Genomic DNA, 23,124 nt, shown 5'->3' with positions numbered 1-23,124 from the left:
CCCTGGCTGTCCTGGAACTCACTTTGTAGACCAGGCTGGCCTCGAACTCAGAAATCCGCCTGCCTCTGCCTCCCGAGTGCTGGGATTAAAGGTGTGCACCACCACGCCCGGCTGTCTTTCACTTCTTAACAAGCTCAAAATTTTGTGAAAGGGAAAGACATGGAGAAAATTAGATGGAAATTCATAAAGTCCATGAAGGTAGAGGGTTGAGAAGCTAAGGGAGAGGGAGGAAAGGGCTCACAGAAAAAGGGCATTTTGTTTTGTGTTTCAAAATAGGTAGGATTTTGGCATACCAATGTGGATGCAGGACATCTCATAGGCCCCACCCCATCCCACCCCTCGATGAAGAGCTACAGGCAGTTAATGACTACTGAGAAAAGGAAAATTAGCCACCTCCGCCACTCAGGGATGAGCCCTTTAAATGGTTATTTAATACTAAGTAATCAGCCTTGAAAACCATATACATACAAGAAATAGTAAACAGCTTCAGCAGCTTGTATACATATGTTTATTCTTACACACATACATGCGTGCACACCAATAGTCATTAAAGAAAAAAAGAGGCCATGAATTCGAAAAGGAGCTAGGGGGGAGGTCATAGAAGGGGTTGGAGGGAGTGAGGGAGGAAATGATGTAATTATAGTTTAATAAAAATTGAAAAAAAGAAGGGAAAGAGTGCAGGATAAAAAAATGCAGGAAAGCAAGACAGTCTTGGCAATGAACTCATACATAGAATGAAAACTGCCCGCCTCCTCTGTTCCTTCCCTTCCCTTCTGTCCCCTCAGACAGGCTTCTTTAGCCTCAAATATTAATGGACCAGCCACACAAGTACGTTCTGTGTTGAAAACAGTGACTTCAGTTCTGCCCTTCCAGAAAACCACAGCTGTATTTCCTGGATCGTTCTGTTGACATTGAAGGTTTATGAGAAGTAAAAGTATTTGTAAACCTTTCAAGTAATTATTTTTAAACTCCCTCCTCACCTCTCCTTCTGTCTGGAATGGCTAGTACTGACATATTTTCCTCTCTACTAAACAAGCACTAAATCAGGCTCCTTAATTACCTGCCTCTGTTTCCACCTCTTCACAGTTGAGCTTGTCCAGTTTTACAGCATGGCTTCCTGGGTAGGCAGAGGAACCCAGGGGATCCCTGGAGAGCTGAGCTAGGCTTGGGGCATCAGCCAGGTAAATAATGGCACTCCCTTCAGGATGCTTCCCTTTCTTACCCAGCTTGTTACTTCCAACTTCTGTTGTCCCCTTTAGCAGTATGTGACACACCAGGATAGGGTATATTAACCTGGGTGTGAACTAAGCCTTTGTGTTCAGAGATGTTAATGGGGATAAATATGGAAGTAAGAGTTAAATCTGTTGGTAGTAACAGTGATATCTGGTTTTGTTGAACAGTGTAATAGGCAACTTACACTTGAGGAGAGTTTTCCTTTTCTTTTGAGAAAGAAGTGGGCAGGGCACTCTGTGTCCTTGTTAGATAAAATGACACTTAGAGAGAATTTATTCCAAAATGAACTCAGAACATTGAAAGTTGTTTGGGTTTTGTGTTGATTTTCTATGTGCTGGAATCGAGCCCCCTGTCCTACCCATAGTCTGCATGGTTCTGCTCTCTACTCTGCAGTCTGTGAACTGATGTTCTAGGTCTTTTACTCAGGCTTAAATTGGTTGAAGATTAAGTATATGATACCTAGTGATAATGTTAACTTTTCTTTCACCATTTATAAAATTATGATTATGAAATGCCATTTTGAATGAGTAGTATCAGTAATCTGGAGTTGTATTATGCTGATTGAGAACTCAGAACAGGGGCCACATCAGAATCTCTTAGCTAGGAACCAGATACGGGTTTCACTATGTGTCACTGTTTAGTTATTTAAAACAGTTTGATTTTAAGAGAAAAATGAAAGAGACTGTTACTAACATAATAACTATCCCTTTCTTATATAATTATAATAAATATGAAATAAAATAATAAATCCAAATATTTAGCACAGTACCTTAGTTTATTACACAGTATGTGGTTGCTGAATTACATTGTGAATAAATGGGAGTGCTCACTAGGTGATGGGAAGAATAGTTGTGTGAATATGATATGATTATGGATAAAAAAAAAGGCCATGTACCTTTCTCTGTGGCATTCTCTACTGGAGATATTACATGACAGAATACAAGTAAAATATTTTTTCAATATGATAAATGTAGATTCATCATGTTGCCAATCATAGCTTGGCATCACTTTGGTTATTTGCATTCAAGTCATGGGTCTCTTCACACATACAGGCATGCATGTGCATGCATGCTTACACACACACACACACACATACACACACACACACACAAACACACACACAGTGCTATGGCATCACTCTGGCACAGTGTCTCTTTCTCTCTCTCTCTCTCTCTCTCTCTCTCTCTCTCTCTCTCTCACACACACACACACACACACACACACACAGTGCTATGGCATCACTCTGGCACAGTGTATCAGCCAGTATGGGTCCCAGAAGACACTCAAGCATATTTGCCTTGGTAGAACTTGTGCTGCATCTGTGCAGACCTGCTTATTGCTTATGAAAGTGTCATTAGGATACAAAGCTGAGGAAGGTCTTATTCAGGCTGGTCCTGAGACTAAGCTCCTGATAGTGTTGTTAGAGGTATATAGTTTGTAGGCTTGTACAATCTTCAGAGGATTTTCCTAATCTGTTTATTTTAAAGATTATTGAATAGTAATAGCATGGAGAAGATGCAGTGCTTCCTGGTTTTAGTTAACTTTTCTTTCTAAGTACCTGTCTTTAGAGATAAATTCTAGGATTATGAATGTAGCCTGGCATTGGTTGGATATTTATGTTCCCACCAAAAGTCCTATGCTGAAAGCTGTAATCCCCACCTGATGATGTCAGAAAATAAACCTGCAGGAGAGGATCAACTCATGAGTATGGAGTCCTCAAAAAAGGAGCCCCCAAAAGAACACTTGCTTGCTCTGTCATGGAAGGTCAAAGTGGGAAGAGTCTTGTAGGAGTACGCAGGCCCTGGCCAGATGTGGAATCTCCTGGTGCTTTAGCCTTGGATATCCCTGCCTTCAGAACTGTGTGAAATAAGTTGCTTTCATTTCTTCATCACCCCATTCATGTTGTGTGGCAGTGGTTACAAACTGAAATGCACTAAACTGCCCACCTCATCTGTCAGTCTCTGTACACTCAGCAGGCCTAACTAAGTTCCTAAGTTCCTCAAAAGCTTGCCTCCACATCCACCTCAGAGCCAGAATACTCAAGGCTTTCATTCTAGAAGGCTTTCTGTTAAGCGTCCCACCTGGAAAACTTTTTTACTTAAGTAAGATATATCTTCTTTGACTTAGCTGTTGCTGATCCTTCAGACAGTATCAAGTGCTCTATTTAGTGAGATTCCTGAAATTCTCTCCTTGTGAGTCTCAGAGGTTTCTAACTATAACTTTACAAGCACTGTCTGGGTATATACTGTTGAGTTCCTCATTAAATGGAGTATTGTCTTAGAGAGTCTTGTTGATGTACCTCCACTGTTTAATACAAGACTTAATTTATAAGTATAGAGCAAAGTCTTGTCAATGAACAATTAATCAGTGCTGGAAATGTATTTGAAAGGTGCAAAGATTTGAGCTTGTAACCAATTTCTATTTCCAGTGACATTCTGGTAACAAAGTGAGAGTGAGAAGTTTCCTTCACTTCCAGTAATAAATAATTGTTCTTGGGAAACACCTTGAGCTCCTTAGAACCTCAGTTTACCAATAGAATGAGGACATCAGGCTAGGGCCCCTTTAGGTCTCTCTGTGCCATGGTCTGCTTTCCAAGGTCCAGTGCTAAGTACATTCTTTAAACCTCTGCTAGTAAAGGTGGGGCTCTTTCAGCAATAAGAGCTTTTATAATTTTAAAAATTCAACTAGGCTCAATTTTATGTGCATTTCTTTTGTATATATTGTATATTTAAGCCACAGTTCAGTATTCCAGACAATCACTAGGCATTTTACACAACTTAAATGGGAAAAAAAAAAAATCTGCATTTACAAAAGTCTTCACCAAATTGAAATGTTTATGGGACTTTTACTAAGCTTGCCGTCTACTTTTCTATGTTGCTGATTTTTCAGACCTCAGCTGTGGTTAGGAATCACTGTTCATGATCATCTCCAGACTGTGTACTCTGGCCTGAGAATCCCGCATCCAATGAAGCTTTTATAAGCCCTATGAGCTACATAATCAGAGTTTGACCTTTTGCCTTCCTAATCCTCTGGTCTGCAAAGAGATCTTCTAACTAAAGCTATGCCATTAGAATAACTAGTAGTTTTATATTCTTCCAAAGAAGATGCAGTATCAGGAAAATGTTAGAGCTCTTTGTAAATACACTAAAAGGAAAAGCCTGGCCCTATTCCTTGCTTATGCTCAGATTTGCGTCTGTGAGAAGCTTGAGCACACTGCACTGCACTCGCAGTTACTTGACACCTGGTAAATGTGTCATCAAATCACTTTAAAGGGCCATTTTTGTGAAACAAAATAATTCTTAAAATTTATGTTTTAGTTCGTTTTGAGGTTGGTATATAAAGTAATGGGTTTGGCTGGGCCGTCTCCATACCTATGTGGCGTACACACTTTTCCTTCTCTTCCCTACCCTCCTCCACTATGCATGGGAAGCAATGTATTTTAGCAAAGATTGAGTGTATACTCCTTTGATTTGATTTTCTAGAATTCAACATAATTCTCATGACCTATAATAAATATAACTGAGTGTGATTCTGTCTTGTTTGCAGAATCTTTTCTGCTGTGCAATGATCTGTGCAGTATGTCAATTCAGAAGTACTCCTCAGGCACCTGTTCCTCCCAGGCTACTGTCATTAGTGCCAGGCATGCAAGAATTAAATCACTCATGTCTTCAGGAAATTTACAGTCTATCATGGACAGTACCCAACACATGCCTGACTCAACACAAGGTTCAAAAGGGATGGACACCTTAAGAAAGCTGTCAGTTAAGGATTGGGAATCTCCATTCACACCTCCAGGGCTGAATGTTGGCCCAAGACTTTGGATCCTCTATTCCTGGTACAGAACTTTGCAAATGGAATACATTAAGCTGATAGTAATTTAGAAAGTGAACCATGAAATTGTTTTGTAAAATTATGCCTATTTGATGAATAGCATTCTTATTATCTAAATTAAATATAAAATCTCCAATTAGGTAGAATTAGGTAGAATATAGTAGTTTTCTTTTTGTTGTATTCCATTTTCTGATTTTTTAATCTCAAGGCTTGTTGTACTGAATTTTACATTGCATCCTGCTGTCCACTTCACTTGTGACTCTTCATCTTGTTTCCAATGCACCAGGAGTCACAACTCACAAGAAACCAGTTCTGAACAGGATGAGTTTATGGGGTCCTGACACTTTTATATAGACCTTATTGGATATGAATGTGAAATGATTATCATAACTATAGAGAAAACAATGCTGCCTTATTTCTAAATGTTAACTATATTGTCCAGTAAATCTAAAGAATCATTGAATTGAGTTAGATATTTAAAATATAGACTTATTTCTAAAGATGTGTTTTTGCATTCTTCATTATCTTCCTGAAAGATTAAAACAAAACGAACTTCCTTTTGATGAGGAATAGATTATTCCTAAGGAGTACATCTCTAAGACCTAATGGCTCTTTAAAATTCAGTTACTGGTTATAGTTCCCAAAACTAGCCAATGCATCTTTTTATTTGAAGCTACCTTTACCCATGTCATTCACTATTGCGCTTCAATGGCTTAGTCCAAGCAAAAGTTCCATAGCAGATGTTTGTGTGTCATACCAACTTGTTTTGTGTTATTTATTTAGAACCATGGTCTCATGTAGTTCATACTAACCTCAAACTTGATATGTATGGAAGGATGTCCTTGAACTCCTGATCTTTCTGCCTCTACTTCCCAAGTCCTGGGATTACAAACATTATGCTACATACCTGGTTCATATAGTGTTAGAAAGGGACCAGGGCTTTGTGCTTACTAGGCAAGCGCAGTAACAAATGAGCCGCATGCTCAGCCTTGCTGAATTTCAAAAGGAAAAGATCCATCAAAGTAAAATAGAAGCAAACCACAGCCTTTTCTTTGCCTAAATTATAGCGGTTTGACTCTTGCTTGAGAATTTTTCTTGCCACTGAGTCATTGCATACAGAATTAAGAAACTTTAATTTCTTTAGAGGCTTGTTATATTAGAAAAATTGTTCCAAAGAAAGCAACAATCATGACATAGGCACATCTGGCTCTTGCAAATTATTCTTTATTAAGCTTTCATTTAATTATATGTGCTGAAAGGTCTGTTTTTGATTACTGTAATTTTTTTTTATTTGTCCATCTGAACGATTGTAATGCTTGAAATACACAAACCACCTGTTTTTTCTCTTCTACTAATATGGTCAAGTTTGACCTATTTTTTTCTATAGTTGATGAACTAGGAAGCTTTCTATTATGATAGAAATCTGACCATCAAGGCAGTGGTTTAACCTTGATTGTGGGTAGAGAAGGAAACATTTGAGTGATATTTTCAAGAATCAACAGTGCTAAGATTGGGGTGTCCGACTGTGGGTTACTACAGAAAATTAACAGATTCATGTATCACCAGTTTTACATAAGTTCTAATAATAGGGACATCTGAGGATTAGAAGTAGCAACCTTTGACTACAGGTAGAAAGAAAGATCATTATAAGTTTGGGGGACATGAGAAATGGATACTAGAGTTATAACTGTCATCAGTAAAGAAAAGGTGATGTGTTGTGGAAGGTAGACATAGAAAGAGAATGGTCAACAAGATGGCCATTTAAAATCAAGAAGAGATGGCACCTCAGCCTCATGCATGATAATGGATACTGCTTCATCTTACCCATCATTAGCAGCACACAACCTAGCAAGGGACTAAGAGACTCTTGAGAATCTGTATTAATAGTTAATTTTTTAATCTTGGGACATCAGGTATAATAATGGCATTCAAATGAATCCTCCTGCCGAGACAGAATCTCTTAGGGTATCCCTCTAAGAGTATGGTCCAGCATGAGTGATTTTGGATTCCCCAAGGAAAAAAACCTACTTTCTGCACCATTCTTTTATATGGAAGTCTCTCATTCCATATTTCCTCACACTTAGAATTCCCACCCACTTCTGGTGATGTTACTTATATATAAGTCAACCATCACCAAAGACTTTTAGAAGAGCCTCCAATGACGAAGAGCTCAAAAGATTAAAAGAGATAAATAAGTGCAGAGAACAGAAAAAGAAAACAAATTCAAAGCTATCATTAATATTACCGAACAGAAAAGTAATCAAAATGCTTTGTAAAACCAGCCAGGGAACAAAAGGACCCTTAAAATTAGACAGCTGAAACTTAGGAAAATTCATAGACTTCTTAGAAATTGATAAAAAAAAAAATCTGTAACAGAGTAATATGTTGCATAGTAGGAGACAGAAGGAAAAACTAAGGTCCATGAGCATGTCTAACGTTGATTAGTGTGAGTTGATGGAAAATCCCAGAGCATTGCCTTTGAGTTGAAACACATGATTTTATACATTAGATGGGCTGGGCTCCAGACCAGTGAGTGCCAAGGCAACAGGCAGATAGACCTCGGGGTGAAATCCCTACATTTGGTATAAAGGGAAAAAGTCAATGCTATCTCAAGAGACAACTGATTTCATATAAAGAATCTGAAGTCGGAATGACATCAGACTTCCTTAGCAAAAAGAGAAAAAGGACAGTAAGTCATTGTCTTTGGAATTCTAGGAGTCATTTTTAACTTAGAATTCTGTATCAAGGGAAAATAATAACAGTTTCCTGAATCATTAGTTCCTAAAAACTAAACTCACAGTCACTTTCTCAAGTATTTCCTGGAAGGTATATACTACCTAAAATAAAACAGTTAACTAACAGACAGGAAGCTGTGACAGACAGAAAACAGAATCCAATATGGGAAACACAAAGGGAATTCTATGTAGCACAGCAGGCCTAATGAATAAACTAGTTCAGACCAGAGCAAGGGTGTAGAGAACCCTAAGAGGGTATCTCTAAGGGATTTGGAGATTAGCTGCATAGCTAACTGTATTGTGTTGAGTTTTCTTGGTCTTTTGGAGAGTCTGGGAATTACCCAGTGATAGTTACAGAAACAAAAGGGAGAGAAATGAAAAATAAAATGATAAAAAAAATACAAATACTAAATCTAACAAAATAAAAAGTTAAAGAGAAAAGTTGTTGCTGTATCTAATCCATGTAGTTCCAAGTACATGGAAGGCTGAGCCAGGTAGATCACAAGTCCAAGGTATGTCTGGCTTTCAGAGTGGGTTCAAGTCTAGCCTGGACAACTTTGTGATATCCTGTCTTAAAATAAAATAAAGAAGTCTGGGGATGTAGCTCAGTGGTATTTACCTAGCAAGCCTGAAGACCCAAATTCAATCCTTGTATGGTGAGAGCAAGAGCAAGAGAGCAAGCAAGAGAGCAAGAGAGAGAGAGAGAGAGAGACAGAGACAGAGACAGAGACAGAGACAGAGACAAAAGAAGAGAAGAAGAAAGAATGAAATATAGCTCTTTGCATAGCTCAACTTTGAATAGTGCCAAGGTAGAATGGAACAGTGAAACTAACCTAAAATTTGTGATGTTAACATTAAACAATTAGAGGGATACATAAAAGCATAAATGGTTGGTGATGTAGTAAGGCCAAGCTTTCATCCTGTGTGAGATCAAAGGATAAGGACAGAACAGCACATAAACATCTGCAAGCAAGGTGGAAAGTGCCAGTAAGAACAGTCAACCAAATTGAAAAGAGATGGTCTCCACAGAGTAGACATGAAGTGGAGAGGCCAGTGCGGGAGGCCAAGGCCATCATGGATGGCTATAGGGGCTTTAACTTTTTCAAGATGCTCATGCTGTTGTGATTTCTTTTATTTAAAAGCCTTAAAGTAATATTGAATTTATGAAACCATGTATAACATTATTTTGATAAAAGCTAAAATTATATAGAAGTGACACTGGCTTATATTCCAGTCTTGGTTCTGCTTTTAGTTTTATCAATTTACTTAATGTTGATCACTTTAAGATTTACAGTATCGGGAAGTCTGTTTACCTTGTCTCAGGAAGAGGAGCTCTTTTAAGATGGAGCAGAGGTCTACTACCAAAGAGAACCTTTGCAAATGCTTAGAAGAGCAGATGAAGCTGGAGTTGCATGCCAAAGAGAATTCTCAGAGACACCAGCAGAGCTGTTCTAGGCATAAAGGAGCCATTTGGTTACCTCATTCAGTCCTAGGGCCAGGAAAAGAAGGTTGACTTTTTGTTTCTATGGCTACCAATGTGGCCATACCCTGTCAAAGACCGTTATATGGTGCCTAGAGATAAGACCCCGAGAAGGAAGTGGCTGCTATCAGAGGGCATAGAGGCAGGACCAGCCTCCAAGAAGGATCTGATCCCCAGAGAAGTGTGGTAGAACCAGGTTTCTCAGGGAAGTTCCGGTTAGTTGCTTAGTCCACGAGTGGACTCACTGGACATTAAAGAACTTTGTATAGTGATTCAGGATCTAGAAGGACCTTCAGAGATTGCTTAGCCAAATCCTTTTAGTGCAGCTGAAAGGACTGAGTTGTAGAGACCAGTCTCCTCCTATCGTCACTGCTGGAACAGCCACGCACCGTGTTTCTCATTTCAGCCCTCTTAACGTTCTGAGTTACTTGGCTTTTCTTATTTTCCATAAATAAATAAATAAATAAATAAATAAATAAATAAATAAATAAATAAATAAATAAAACAAACAAAACAAAACAAAAAACAAAAAAAAAAGCAAAAAAATGAGAGAGAAACTTAAGGGTTCTGAGAGCTGTTATCTGACAATACAGTACGGTAAGGGTTTTTTGAACCTGTTTCAGCTGTATTTAATGAGACTGATGTTTGCCTTCTCTGTTTTGCAGCAGCTCTATGCCGCTCAGCTGGCCAGCATGCAGGTGTCACCTGGAGCAAAGATGCCATCAACTCCACAGCCACCAAACTCGGCAGGGGCAGTCTCACCTACTGGGATAAAAAATGAAAAGAGAGGGACCAGCCCTGTAACTCAAGTTAAGGTACTTGCTTTGCAGGATTGTGGAAACGGTTTGGAAAATAGCCTTGTAAGAAAGGTAGTGAACTGGGCTATGTTGGGAGTGAGCAGCAGGAACACAGCAACATAAAAGGTTCCCAAATGTGCCTCTGTGGAGATGCCATGATTGAGCACTGAGAAGCAGGTGTTCCCCTTTTGATAACAATAGTGCTATACTGTGAGATGCTTACCGAACTCCAAAACTCACTCCTCAAAAATGTCTCCCTTCAGAGTCTGGCTTTCCTTTTGTAATGTTCACTGGCAATAATGACTGTGCTTGTATTGTCAGTCTTTGTCATAGACTTGCAACACTTTTCTCCCTGATCCTCAAACAGGTGGGGGGGAGCCCCCTCACAGTATCAGAGTAGGACCTAGAATCCTTGGTGTTAAAAGAGGATGGAAGAAATTCTAATGCCAGACTTGGCATAGTCTGTAGAGGGCTGTCTTAGCACTGGCTAGCCAAAGGAGCTGAGGAATAGAGTACCACTGGATGGTCCTTTTGATGTCATGTCATTATGAGAGGATAAATGTGCTCTCACAGTTATGGGAAGAGTGTTGATATATGGTTTTCTTAACTGATTTGTCAATGTCCCCAAACTGGTCACCTGAGGGATACTTGGTGACAAGAGAAATGATCAGGCACTTCAAATGTGTGCTGCATATTGCTCCTATACAAAATATAAGTTGGCTTGGGGGACTGTATCTTCTTCTAATATTGTTAATAAATTCACACTGTTTGGAGAAATAATTGTTGTGTGTAATTGGCCATGACCTTGGAGATTTGTGCTAAGTGTGGATACATGACTATAGTGCATCAGAAGCATTGTACTTGGGGAATCTGGGCAGCTTTTGAATCTTCATATAGGAAACACTTGAGATGAACCAGCATCACTATTGAGTGTTCTGCAGTCACTGAAGGGGTTTCATTCTGGTAAATTTTCAGATAGCAATATTGAGATTCAAAAAGTCTGTAAAAATAATGGACTTCAATTATTAAAGACCAAAACCATGAGCATCCTCAAGGTAGCCTATTTGGAGGTGGAGACCCCCAAATATTAACTTAATGACATCTATTCTTTTAGATTCTCTAGAAAATAAGGTGAAATTACACTTAATTGTTAGAAATCTTGAGCTACAACAATTAACACAGGAATTGTAAATTTGTGGATACACATTGTTTTCTGTTTCAAACGCTTATTTGTGAATACAAATAATAGCATAGCAGCTCAAACAAGGACTAAGTCTCTTCATAGTTGTTAGAGAAAGAATATGTGAAATACCACAACTCAGGCTATTTGGGTATTAAATATTTTAATGTGAAAAAGACATTTTGTAATTTAAGTTGGCCAACTGGAACTGCACCAAACCAAGCCTTTACTAGATGAGTAAATGTTCCCTGGCTAAATTCAGGTTTCTATCTGCTTTTACCATTCCAGCTTTGTGGGCCAACAGATTTTATTACTCACTTGACCACATGCAAATTCTTAGGCATAAGAGTTCTGTATGGTTTGACTTGACTATTTTATGATAGCAACAAAGGACCCATTTCTTACTTCTTAGATCATATATTATGTATGTGAGTAGAACTATATAAACCAAAATATAAAGTGAGCATTTAAATTGAATGTTTCTATTACTGAAGAATTTCTGAGAAGCAGCTCAGTCTGCTGGCTGTGAGGATTTGCTCATCTAGATACATCAGGGTTCTCATGATATAAAGCACCATTACACATTGTATAGTGACATATGACATGGCAAGATTTGTTGAAGGTAACAGAGATAAACAGGGGGGTTTCATCTATTAAAAGTCTGTCACTGTAATCTAGGAGTCGGTGGTCATGAAGGAAATGGAGGTAGTTTCAGTGTTGGAATAGAAGTGTCCGCTTGCATACTCCCATACTGAGAAAGATTGAGAAACATTGAGCTGGGCTGTGAGTGTCGTGTGTCTGCTCTATATACAGCAAAAGCCTTCTCAGCCTGGCAAGGTGCTCAGTCCCTACAGCCTGTCCCCTGACATATGCCTTATGCTATCTTAAACTGAGTGGAGGGGGGCATAGAGTTACCCTACCAAAATGTCACAAAAATTCCACTGTTCTTGCATAGAAAGAACATAAATGTTTTCTCTGATTGTATATTCTAGACTGTGTCATGGTCTGCCTACATCCTAGCCTCCTATAAGTTGCTGTTTTTGTTTTTCTGTCTTATCTAACTCTACTATCTGTGCCATTCTGATGTTTGTTTGAAAGCAGTTGTATTTTTCTCTTCTTTATTCATATTCTCATGCTTCTGTATAAGCTCATAGTTATTGAATAGATACTACATATTTTGAATTTCACAGTGTTGACTACTAAAATGTTTGCATCTCTTTAAGTATCTGAAATCTATTCTGAGACACAGAACTTTTGGATCCTCTCTGGATATACTTTTTGTATTTGCTAAGTTCAAAACTGCCAGGATGAGGCAACAGCCTCCTAGAAACTTCCCTTACTGCCCTGTATGTCTGTCAAGGAGCCTTTGCACTGTGGTAGTGTGAGAGTAAGCCTTCTCAGTCCTTTATGAACGCACAGTCACTTTGTCAACTCCCTTCATTCTCCTTAGCCTCAGGATGCCTTCTCACATGCATCTGCTGCTAGAGCTCAACTAAATCAGCATGCAGGCTAGTCTTTTGCACTAACTTAGCATTTTCTCTCTGTAGATCTGTCCTCTTTAGTACCCCTCAAAAGTTATGTCTACATTAGCAATCATAAACTTTGAACTCTCTACTCAGGGAGTCTACGTCATTCCCTGTACCACTTCCCAGAAACTCCTTCTAAATATTAAAGTAGGACCAGTCTAGAATTCACTTATTTCAGGAATCACTTTCCCAGGCTCCTAGCATAGATCCCTGTAGAGCACTGTCTAATGGTCATCATGTCCTGTGTCCTGACAGTGAGTTCTTAACCTGGGGAAGTAAACCTCATCCTGTCCCTCTATCATTATTTATAATGGAGAACTTCTTGACATAAATTTTGAATTATAAATAGTAAATTAGAGCATATGTAAAACTGAAAACATGTTGTAAAGTTCATATTTTCAAGAAAATTGCAGAAAACATAAATATAAGACAAAACATAGAAGTAAAATTAGTTGCCTATAAGTGGTAAGCACAGTAGTGCAGGTGAGCAGTCACTGGATAGGATTAGGAGCAGTTCAGACCCACAGGAGAAAACAAAACAAAACATGGAAGACAAAACAAAACGATGCAAAGTGGAACAGAAGAAAGACTCAGACCCGAGGCAACATCACATGGCCTAACTCGCACAACCAGTAGAAAGCATTTGACATATGTGTGAAGAAATAGTGTGGAACATGTCTCTAACTGGACAAACACTTTAAATTTAGGCATTTTAGAAGTTCAGCAAACTCCAAATAAAAGAAACATGGAGAACATGAGTGAAATACTTAGCGTATAAATCGCTATGATTCCAATATGAGTAAAGGAAGTGACTAGTTTAAATATCCTTTGAGTCAAGGGCAAAAAGATGCAAGTTAATTTAGTACATCAGATAATTTTGACATTCATAGTGGATGTAATCATGTTTCCCCAGAACATGCCCTATACTAAATATAGATTAAAGTGCGTTGCAACACAGATGGGACTGAGCACTTGCTTCCTATTAATACCAAACACAATAACAACAAAACAACTCAGACAGACAGAGACAAATGACCATTTTTGCTGGTCATTTGGTAGAAAGGGGCAGGGGTGAGATTTGGAGTCCAGCAAGTTAGGTTCAATTTTTTCTCTCCCTATACAGCCTTGAGAAGGGACTTTTGATTATCTGGATGTTCATCTCTTCATTTGTTGATTTTGAGTAGTACAGCTCATCTTCTAGTGGCAGCAGTGGCTCAGTGGGCTAATGCACTGGGTGCCCAGTGTCGTGCCTGCTGCATGGTCAGTGCTCCTGTCCTTCTGCCCCTCCTCCTCCACTGTTATTTTCTGGCATGGTTGTTGGTTGACATCCCTTAGTATAGGGCTGTCTTTTTATAGATAAAGATCTAAGCCTCAGTGAGGTCACATGTTTACCCTGGGAGAGAATGTTCTGTTACCAGATTCTGTTGTGCATTCTCAATAATGTCACTGAAAACAAGTCCCCTGTGTCCCAGAAGTGAGATGGGATCTGACATTTGCTGCTGATTTTGCTTCAGAAAGCAATAATGCAGATCTTAATACTGAACCTTTAAATCACATATTTAAATATATAAAACGAGAGAAATATTGTCTATAGCTCTTTGATGGTTGGATAAATGAGACAAAATGAAAACAAGTTGCTTAACTTTCAAGCCACTGGCTAACTTAGAGTTCCAAGCCAGAGATGAAAATACTGGGCTTGGTGTGGAGGGATATGGATCTTAAAATAGGCATTCCATAAATATATGTAGCAAAGATTGTAACAAGACATCACTTTAAGCATGAAAAATAAATTGCATATAGCATAGCATGTAAAACATAATTATAATGTATGCTTGCTCTTCACAAAAATTAATTTTAAACATGAATAGAGACCAGAATATAAACCACAAGAGCACCCACACCCAGAAAGCCACATAGAAGCCTGTGGTGTGGCATGGGACTCTGAGGGCAGGGGCCCTGGAGAGCAGAGATGGCTTTCCATGTTTCCATTCTAAAGTACTTGGAATTGTTTGATTTAAAATATATATTAAAAAATTAGCTGCGGGGACTATTTATAGTCACAGGAACTTTTCAGAGAGACTAACACAAAAGCACTACAGAGCTACTGAAATTTTAAATAATTCTTTGTAAATGCCCTAGGTTAATTTAGATCCCTGAAAACACATTAGGAAATTAAGCTGTAATGTGAGCTAATTCAGATTTTAATTTGGCAAAAAGAATGATCCAACTACACAGTTAATGTAAATAGAAGCATAACACAGGGAAATTAATGAGGTGCCTTCCGATGAATCTTCAAGGAGGTGGATAATTAGCTTCTTTTGTTATAATTGTAGGAGAACGTGGCATTGTCTCGGAGGTGTAAAATAACTGTGGCTTACTAAGTGATAATGTGCTTCATTTGTCTTTTTTTAAATAATTATTTATGTTAAACTTTTGTAGGATGAAACAACAGCCCAGCCGCTGAATCTCTCATCCCGGCCCAAGACAGCAGAGCCTGTGAAGTCCCCAACATCTCCCACCCAGAACCTCTTCCCAGCCAGCAAAACCAGCCCTGTCAACCTGCCGAACAAGAGCAGCATCCCCAGCCCCATTGGAGGAAGCCTGGGGAGAGGATCCTCTTTAGGTAAATGGAAGAGACCTGTGAACTGGGAAAGTGCCTTCTAGCCCTGGGTCATGTGTTCCTTGGGAAGGACAGCGATGCAGTTCCCACTGAAGCAGACCAACTTAGTATCTTGGGCGACTAGAAATTTTAGAAATTGTCACAAGTCCTGCTAGTGGCCATTTTATTTTATTTTGTTTTGTTGTTCTTTGGGATGATGGCAGATCCTGGTCATCAGACACTTAGCGGGGTCTGAGTTTTGTCAGTTTTGCCCTGAAGTAGTTTTGTAAGGGCACCAAGAATTGGCTTCATACAAGAAGCATGTCACAATATGCCTGTTCCTTCTTGTCCTCTGAAGGGCATTTTCAAGGAAAATTGAAGGAATTTTCTTGCCCCTGTTTGAAAAGTATACAGTAAAAACATGGGTTTTACAAGGACACATCTGAACCAAAAAGTTAGTGACTGGAGTGGTTTTGGATTTCCTAAACCCTGAAAGGTCAACAGTATTGTGTAGCTCGTGGGCTTCTGCAGGCCTGAAGAGAACAGTCCACCTGCCAGAGTCTCCATTTTGAAAGACAGTAATAGGTGGATCCCAGCGTGCTCGCCTGCTTTGGTAAAATGAAACAAAGATAGGAAGGCACTTGTTGGCAGGAACAATGCAAGCACTGAGGGGATTGTAACTAGACTCTTCATGTCTCTTGGTTTCCAAATAAAGACTGTGGGGGCGTGGGTGGTGGGAATTAGACTGGCCATTTCCTTACTATGTCCTCTTCCTTGTGGTATTGAATCATGGAGCCTTATTGCCTATCATATTTAAATACTGCGATATATGGGTAGAACAATCTTAATTTATATGTAGTCTTGCCACTTTGTTTAATTTCACTTTACAAATTCAGTAGTGTAGTTCTTACAAGTAGAATGACTGAGCCCCAGCCCTGTGCTGTGAACTAGCAGAATCAGGACTTATACCCAGGCCACTCACTCAGAACTCTGCTCTCAGGAAGCTCACAGTTGGAGGTACGCTCAACTGGGCTGAGTGTGAGTAAGATGTGGTGTTACTACTGGCAGTCGGGACGTTAGGATGTGGACAGCAGTCTGTTCTGATTTCCAGTTAGGCTCCTCTCCTAGGAGCCACAGATTCTCACACCCTATCAGGGCCCCTCAGGGAGAGGCTGGTGAGACACATTCAGAACTTTAACAGGAACTGTTTCTTTTGGCTGGCATCTTGGGAGTTGGGAGATGAGAAAAGAGAACCAACATAAGGAAAGCAGAGGCCTGCTTCTTGAACTGGCTTTGTGCAGTCACTTTCACGTGTTGTTTGGAAAGCACTTGCAGCCTGGGCTGTGCATCCAAAGGGATAGAGACAGAGCTGGTATGTCCCAGGCCCTGCTCCTGTCAGCAGAAGCCAGATGGGCAGGAGTAAAAGCATTAGCTGTTGGACAGCAATCTTGTGCAAATAATATTTCACAAAAGTTGTTTTTTATTTAATCAGCAAACTTCCAAACAAAAGAAAATGTTTTTAATATTTTATAAAGTAACTGACTTTTAAAAACATTTTCATAGACAGTTTTGGAGCTTTTTGCAAATATATATATATATATATATATATATATATATATATATAGTTGTGTGTGTGCACATATACATACATACACATATATGTACACACATTGTACATACAAGGCATGTGATATAAGCTTGATTGTAGACTGGTTTTCCTGTTCCTCTCTCTGTGAGGTATATGCATATATACATATGGGCCTCTAACACTCGTGTGTGGTGAAATACAAAGGGCCTCACACATGTCAAATACACTATAGCAGCTGAAATCTATCAGTGTTCAAATAATTGCCCTCCTTTGTCTCAAAATGGAAAAACCAATCCAAAGTATTCATTTAAGCTGAGAAAAATGCAAAGCATAGAGGAAAATTAGTTTCCAATTCATTTTCCCCCCTGGGTTACACAGAATATATTGAAGGAAAATGTTTATTCTTACTTGATTTTAGGATTTGTGCTCATGTGAAAGCCATCCCCACACATACTGCTTCACTGTCAGGAGCAGGGGTGGGGGAGAGGGCTGGGAGCAGTGGGTGTCCAAGCTGGGGGTGGGGTAGGGTTGTCATCCTCTTGGTAAATAACTGAGGCAGCATGATAAGAAGAATGCTTCATTAACCAGCCAGCTCTTGGAGAGTGGAGAGTTTGTTGTGTTCCTCCCCGCCCCCTCACTCCTGCAGTGGACACATAACACACACATACAGATGTCACCAGAGTGCACATGTGCCCTATTAGGTCTCATTCTGTTGTGCTTCAAACTGTTCTCCTCCACATAGCACACAAATAAACAGAGGATTGGGGACAAATCTCAGCTGCCTCTCTGCCTACCCCTGTCTTGTTCCTCCCCCACAGATCAGCAAAGATGGTACATAAATTACAGATACATGCAAAGCAGTTACCCTCCCAATAGATCTAGGGCAGGAATGTAGGGGCATTGATACTGTAAGCACAAGCAGGGAAAATACCCCCCCCCCCAGTACATACAAGATTAGACCCTTGGACCAGTCATCCGTGAGAGGGTAAAAACAACCACATAGCCCACGGTGCTGGGGTATCCTCCATGGGCAACCTGCACCCTGAACCTGTACAGCTTGGTTGACTTGACTTTCTGTTCTCTAACTAGTGTTGTAGTTTCCTTAACAACAAATGTACCCCTTCCTTGTTCAGAGAATACTCTGTTACCCCGGGGAGTGGATCATAGCCAGCACATGAGAGACTATGTCCCCACATGCCTCTAATAATGCACCCTGTGTATGCAGATATACTATCCAGTCTCAACTCTCCTGCCCTGTTTGGGGACCAGGACACAGTGATGAAAGCCATTCAGGAGGCTCGGAAGATGCGAGAACAGATCCAGCGGGAGCAGCAACAGCAGCCACACGGTGTTGATGGGAAACTGTCCTCCATGAACAACATGGGGCTGAGCAACTGCAGGAATGAGAAGGTAATCCTGCATCCCTCTCCACTGCATGGCAGGCCCACTAGCTCATCCTCATCTCTTCTGCTTTAGGCCCTCAGGTCCTAACTTACTACCAAAGATCTGGGCTTCCAACTTGATGGACACCTGTAATTTTCTGTCCTGTGTCATGGTCACATTCCTGCTGGTGGGCACTTAGGTTGCCTCCCAGGTACCCAACCTACCTGCCTGTTGCTGTCTCTCTGTCCCATTCTGGAATACTTAGGAACTTTCTAATAAAGACTGTAAATTATTCAATTAAAATGAAAATCTAGTGTAAGAATGTTTAAAAGAATATAAACATAAGCTCACAACAACATTTAAGTGAATTGTTGCTCACCATTAAATTTAATGCTGTGGTTTTCCCTCAAAAAGTAAAAACCAAAACCAAGAAAATTTCAAACTGTATTCATTTTTATCATTTTGATCCAGCAAATCACTTATGTAGTACCTGTTCTGAGATAGATTCATGAAGCATGGAACAAAGGCCTGAGCTAAACAGAGCACACACTAACAGGGGAAGGAGACCATGAAGAGGCAAGCAGGTATGCACGGCAGAGTGAATACATGTTAAGAGCCAAGAGGAAAGTTAAAGGGGAGAAGCCACTGGCAGTAGGGACTGTGTGGGCCGAGGACTCAGAAGAGAGACCTGGAGGAAGCGATGGTGAAGCCACAGGAACAGGACGAAAGGCACTCCAGACAGGAGAGCCAAGGGTGTACAGACTAGTGTGGCCAGACTGCCATCAGAGAGGGAGCAGCAGAGGACATGAGGTAAAAGTCATAGCCTGGGAAAAGCATGGTAGACCTGGTGGGTTCTGGGAAGCCTCTTCAGTTCATGTCATGCTGGATCTGTCCGGGGTGTGAATGGGATCTGATTGGCATACAGGAGACCATTTGGCCTCTTGAAGAAGTATGGAAATGGGGTGACTGGGAGGCGTATGCCTGATAAGGCAACTCATTCCTTTTATACATACAAATACTTGCCTGGCACTAAGTTATGAGAAAATGTTTATTTATTTACTTTTAACTGTGGGACTACTGTAGAGAGACAGGTAAATTCTGTGATAGACAGTAGTAATGGTAGTTAAGTAAGTGTTAAACACTTCCATGTGTTTATTCGGTAAACTAAGACTGCAAGCTGCTGAGCTCAGACCGGGAACCTCCCCTTTGTTTCAATCCTCACTGACTGTGGTAAGGACACATGGCAGTGTTTGCACAATGGAGAAAAGTTTGTGGTTTCCCCAGTTCCCTGCAGGGCTTTTCTGTTTGCTCCTGAAGAACTTGGAAGTGTATGGTGCTATTGTTGTGTGATCGTCTGGAAGCTCAGGTGTAAAACCCTTTCCTAAGTAAGGATGCATTGGCTTGTGTAGAGAGGCAGGGACTTCAGCTATGTGGCTCTGGAGGCCAGTCCCCAAGCAGTGTTATAAGCAGCTCTCCTGGCATGGCCTCCCCTTCTCTTCCTGGCTTCTAATTGTTGCAGGAACCCTGGCTCTACTCTACCTTGACTTCCTTCTGTCTTTTCTATAAGCCTTCTGTCTTATGTGTCTACTTTCTAACCCATCTAATCTGCTGTGACCTTACTCTAACTTGCTGGCATCTATAAAAGTTCTACTTCAAAATAAGGCCACATTTGCAGCTACGTAAGGTTGAGACTTCTCTCTTAAGGAAACAATGTGATCCTTTACAGGGGTGCAAATGCATAGCTCATTCCCAACCTCTTGACCTTACTGCTGTACTCTTGGGTCACTTTCAGGAGACATCTGGTGTGCAGGGTAAGATGGGGCTGATAGAGCTGGTAATAAGGTGGGGCACTCCAAGCCTCACATGCACTAGATTAGTCTGAGAAGGAGCTGGTCTCCCAAAGCCTAGTAAAGATGTGGTTTTTCCCCTGTGGCTGCCCTTAGCTTCCTACAGGACCTGGCACACCATACATAAATTCAGGCAACACACCTACCCAGAGAATCAGAAATTAAAAGTAGTACCTTGCATCTCATGTAGTTACTTACTATGATCAGTTGGAGCTGAAGGTCAAATGTGGACACTATGCACTTCAAAGTCCAAAACTTAATTTTTATTTCCCACTGACTTTTCTTAATTCGTTTGGGAGGAAGAAATCTGAAGTTAAAAATGAAAAAGAAAACTATACTTTTCCTTGGAAGTTATGAGAGAAAAATGAGAAGTGAGGTTGACTTCGAACACACTAATAAACTACAACCTAAAATATAACATGCTGAAGAGAACTGAGTACCTCAAGGTAAACTGCAATGTGGTTTTCATAGAACCGGGAAGCTGTGGTTTCCCAGCTGAAGGGTCTCATTGCGTCAGTAAATAACTTGACTGGGGTTGAACTTGGGACACTGGAAGCCCATGCTCTTTAGGGATGCTATGTATGTTCATTAGCTCTTACAGAATCTCAGACCTCCTGAGAGGTCTGAGACCTCCTGGCTTGGGGCAGTTTGTGTGATGTGGGCCTTGTTGGCCTCTAGAGGGAATATCTGTGCTTGCTAGGCCCATTGCTGTTAGAAGAATGCATCAAGAGACTATACAGAGCCCCAAAGGCAGCTTTGGCTCTCGTATGACTCAAATCTCAATCCTAATTTGGTGGCTTTCCTTCCATAGGGGCACAACTATTTCTTCTCACCTTTTCTTCTAAATCAAAAGGGAGTATGTAATATGCAAAAGGGAGTATGTAATATGCAAAAGGGAGTATGTAATATGCAAAAAGACTTGGAAGTAGACTGGGACAAATCCAGGTTACTATCTGGCTCGAAAATTGCTACCTTTGAACTACTGGCCCAGTTTTCTTTAAATATAAAGACCTTTAAACTAGACTTAGGAATTTGTTCTTTGGACCCCACATCACAGTTTTAGGTAAGTTTTATAGTATTGCTGTCACAAGCCTTGTCATTGATTAAGCATACTTCTCTCTCATACTTGATCACTCTTTACAAAAGAATGTAGCACACGTGCCTGGGCTCCCTGGGGAGCAAGCCGTTAGCTGGATGTTCATGGCAGGTGTGTGTATGTGTGTGTCAGGGGGTGACTCTCCAAAACTGCTGTCTGTAGGAGGGACAAGAACAAAGCAGGACTGGGTGAGGAAACGGTGGCCCTGTGCCTCCACCAGCAACTCCTGCACAAGCTCTAGGACCCCATAGTTATTGAGAACTGCTTCAAGTTTAGAGAGAATGAATTTTTACATTAGTGCCAGTCAGTCCTTTTGTGAAAGCTGCTCTGAGAAGAGGATTTGACCTGAGTTGACTGTCTCTAGCTGAAGCAAGGCCAAGTAACATAGATAGAACCTTCCAGTGCTCGAGGGGATCAGGAATCACATGCCAGCGACTACCACTGCCTGTCACAGGTATCACTCTACGTGCCATTAAATAGATACTGTATGTATAAACAGGGTGGACTAACATTTATGGCCCTGGAACAGGAAAGCCATGTTTCCATAGCACACACAGACTCACGTATGTGTCCATATGAATACATATTTATCCATGATCTGTTTCACTTTATTGAGCAAATCTCTGTTATGTCAAAACATCACTGATTTGATTTGTCAGAACAGCCCCAGTGGAGTATCTCTGTTCAGGGTCTGCTAAATACATAGATTGTGGGGACAATAGACTGTAACGGCACCCCAGGAGCTCTTCTGCACCATCATCTCCAAGAGCCTCTGTGTGCACAACATGCGCACACACACACACACACACACACACACACACACACACACACACTGTGAGCATCCTGCCAGCAGAAGGCTGAGTTTCCATCCTAAGTTAGCTTTTCCCACCAAGAACACCAGCCGGCCCCATCTGTGCCGGAGCACCAGTGTGATTAGATCATATTATGGTGAATTCCTTACCACACTTTATTGTTCTGATTATTTTAAGTATTTTTGTTGTGAAAATTCAGGGTAGAATTTCAATCACTCTGCTTATAAATGTCCTAGAGCTAACTAAGCTCAGGGCATCTGGTTAAGAGAGAGGTGAGGCAGGGTAGTCCTCTTTGTGAATGGTCTGTGGTTCGTTTGACCTATGAATGGACTCGGCAATTGGCTGGAGAATGTTCTTGTGTGGCCATGTCAGGTTGCAGTGCTCAGAAATGGGCAGGCTGCACAGGCATACACATGTGGCTTAAGCCACCACTCCCTCTGGAAACTGCTTGAGAAAGATTTTGGCCCTCAGCAGGTGACAAAATGAGCTGCATTGACACAAAGACCACACTTTCCTGCATCTGAAGTACATGGGCTGTGACTGAAAGTACAGAGTAGACGAGGGAGTGTTTTTGGTGGAGAACCTGTTCATGGTCCTGGGTTTGCTGAAATCCGATAAAACCAAACCATTCAACTACTGCCACCACCACCACCACCAGCCCCCTTATATGAGGGGGTGGAAGGGATTTTTATATCTTACCCGGTTCTTACCTGGTAGTGACTACTGGTTGCAGAGAAGAAATAGCCCCAGCGAAAGGAAGGCATTTCCTGACAGTTCGGACTTAGAGCAAAAATGGATTTAAGTCTTGGTGCTTCTCATCCAAAGACTATTTCCACATAGACAATTGTATCTGATTCAGTTAGCAACTTTCTATGATAGGTTTTTTGTTTGTTTGTTTGTTTGTTTGTTTGTTTGTTTTTTGAGACAGGGTTTCTCTGTATAGCCCTGGCTTTCCTGGAACTCACTCTGTAGACCAGGCTGGCCTCAAACTCAGAAATCTGCCTGCCTCTGCCTCCC

At 40.7% G+C, this 23,124-nt stretch overlaps 1 protein-coding gene across 13 annotated transcripts in view; it reads left to right on the top strand.

Annotated features, from left to right (window-relative positions):
* Positions 1 to 23,124, top strand: part of Sox6 (SRY-box transcription factor 6) — a 550,047-nt gene that overhangs the window by 463,301 nt on the left and 63,622 nt on the right. For all 13 annotated transcript variants that reach the window (XM_029537970.1, XM_029537945.1, XM_029537995.1 and 10 more), the window contains 3 exons: positions 9,945 to 10,094; positions 15,222 to 15,405; positions 18,195 to 18,379. In XM_029537970.1, coding sequence (XP_029393830.1) covers positions 9,945 to 10,094; positions 15,222 to 15,405; positions 18,195 to 18,379 — 519 coding nt within the window. The remainder of the gene's footprint in view (positions 1 to 9,944; positions 10,095 to 15,221; positions 15,406 to 18,194; positions 18,380 to 23,124) is intronic.

The sequence above is a fragment of the Mus pahari genome, chromosome 1 (assembly GCF_900095145.1).
Source record: "Mus pahari chromosome 1, PAHARI_EIJ_v1.1, whole genome shotgun sequence".
Lineage (NCBI taxonomy): Eukaryota > Metazoa > Chordata > Mammalia > Rodentia > Muridae > Mus > Mus pahari.
This window is presented reverse-complemented; position numbering and strand designations above follow the sequence as displayed.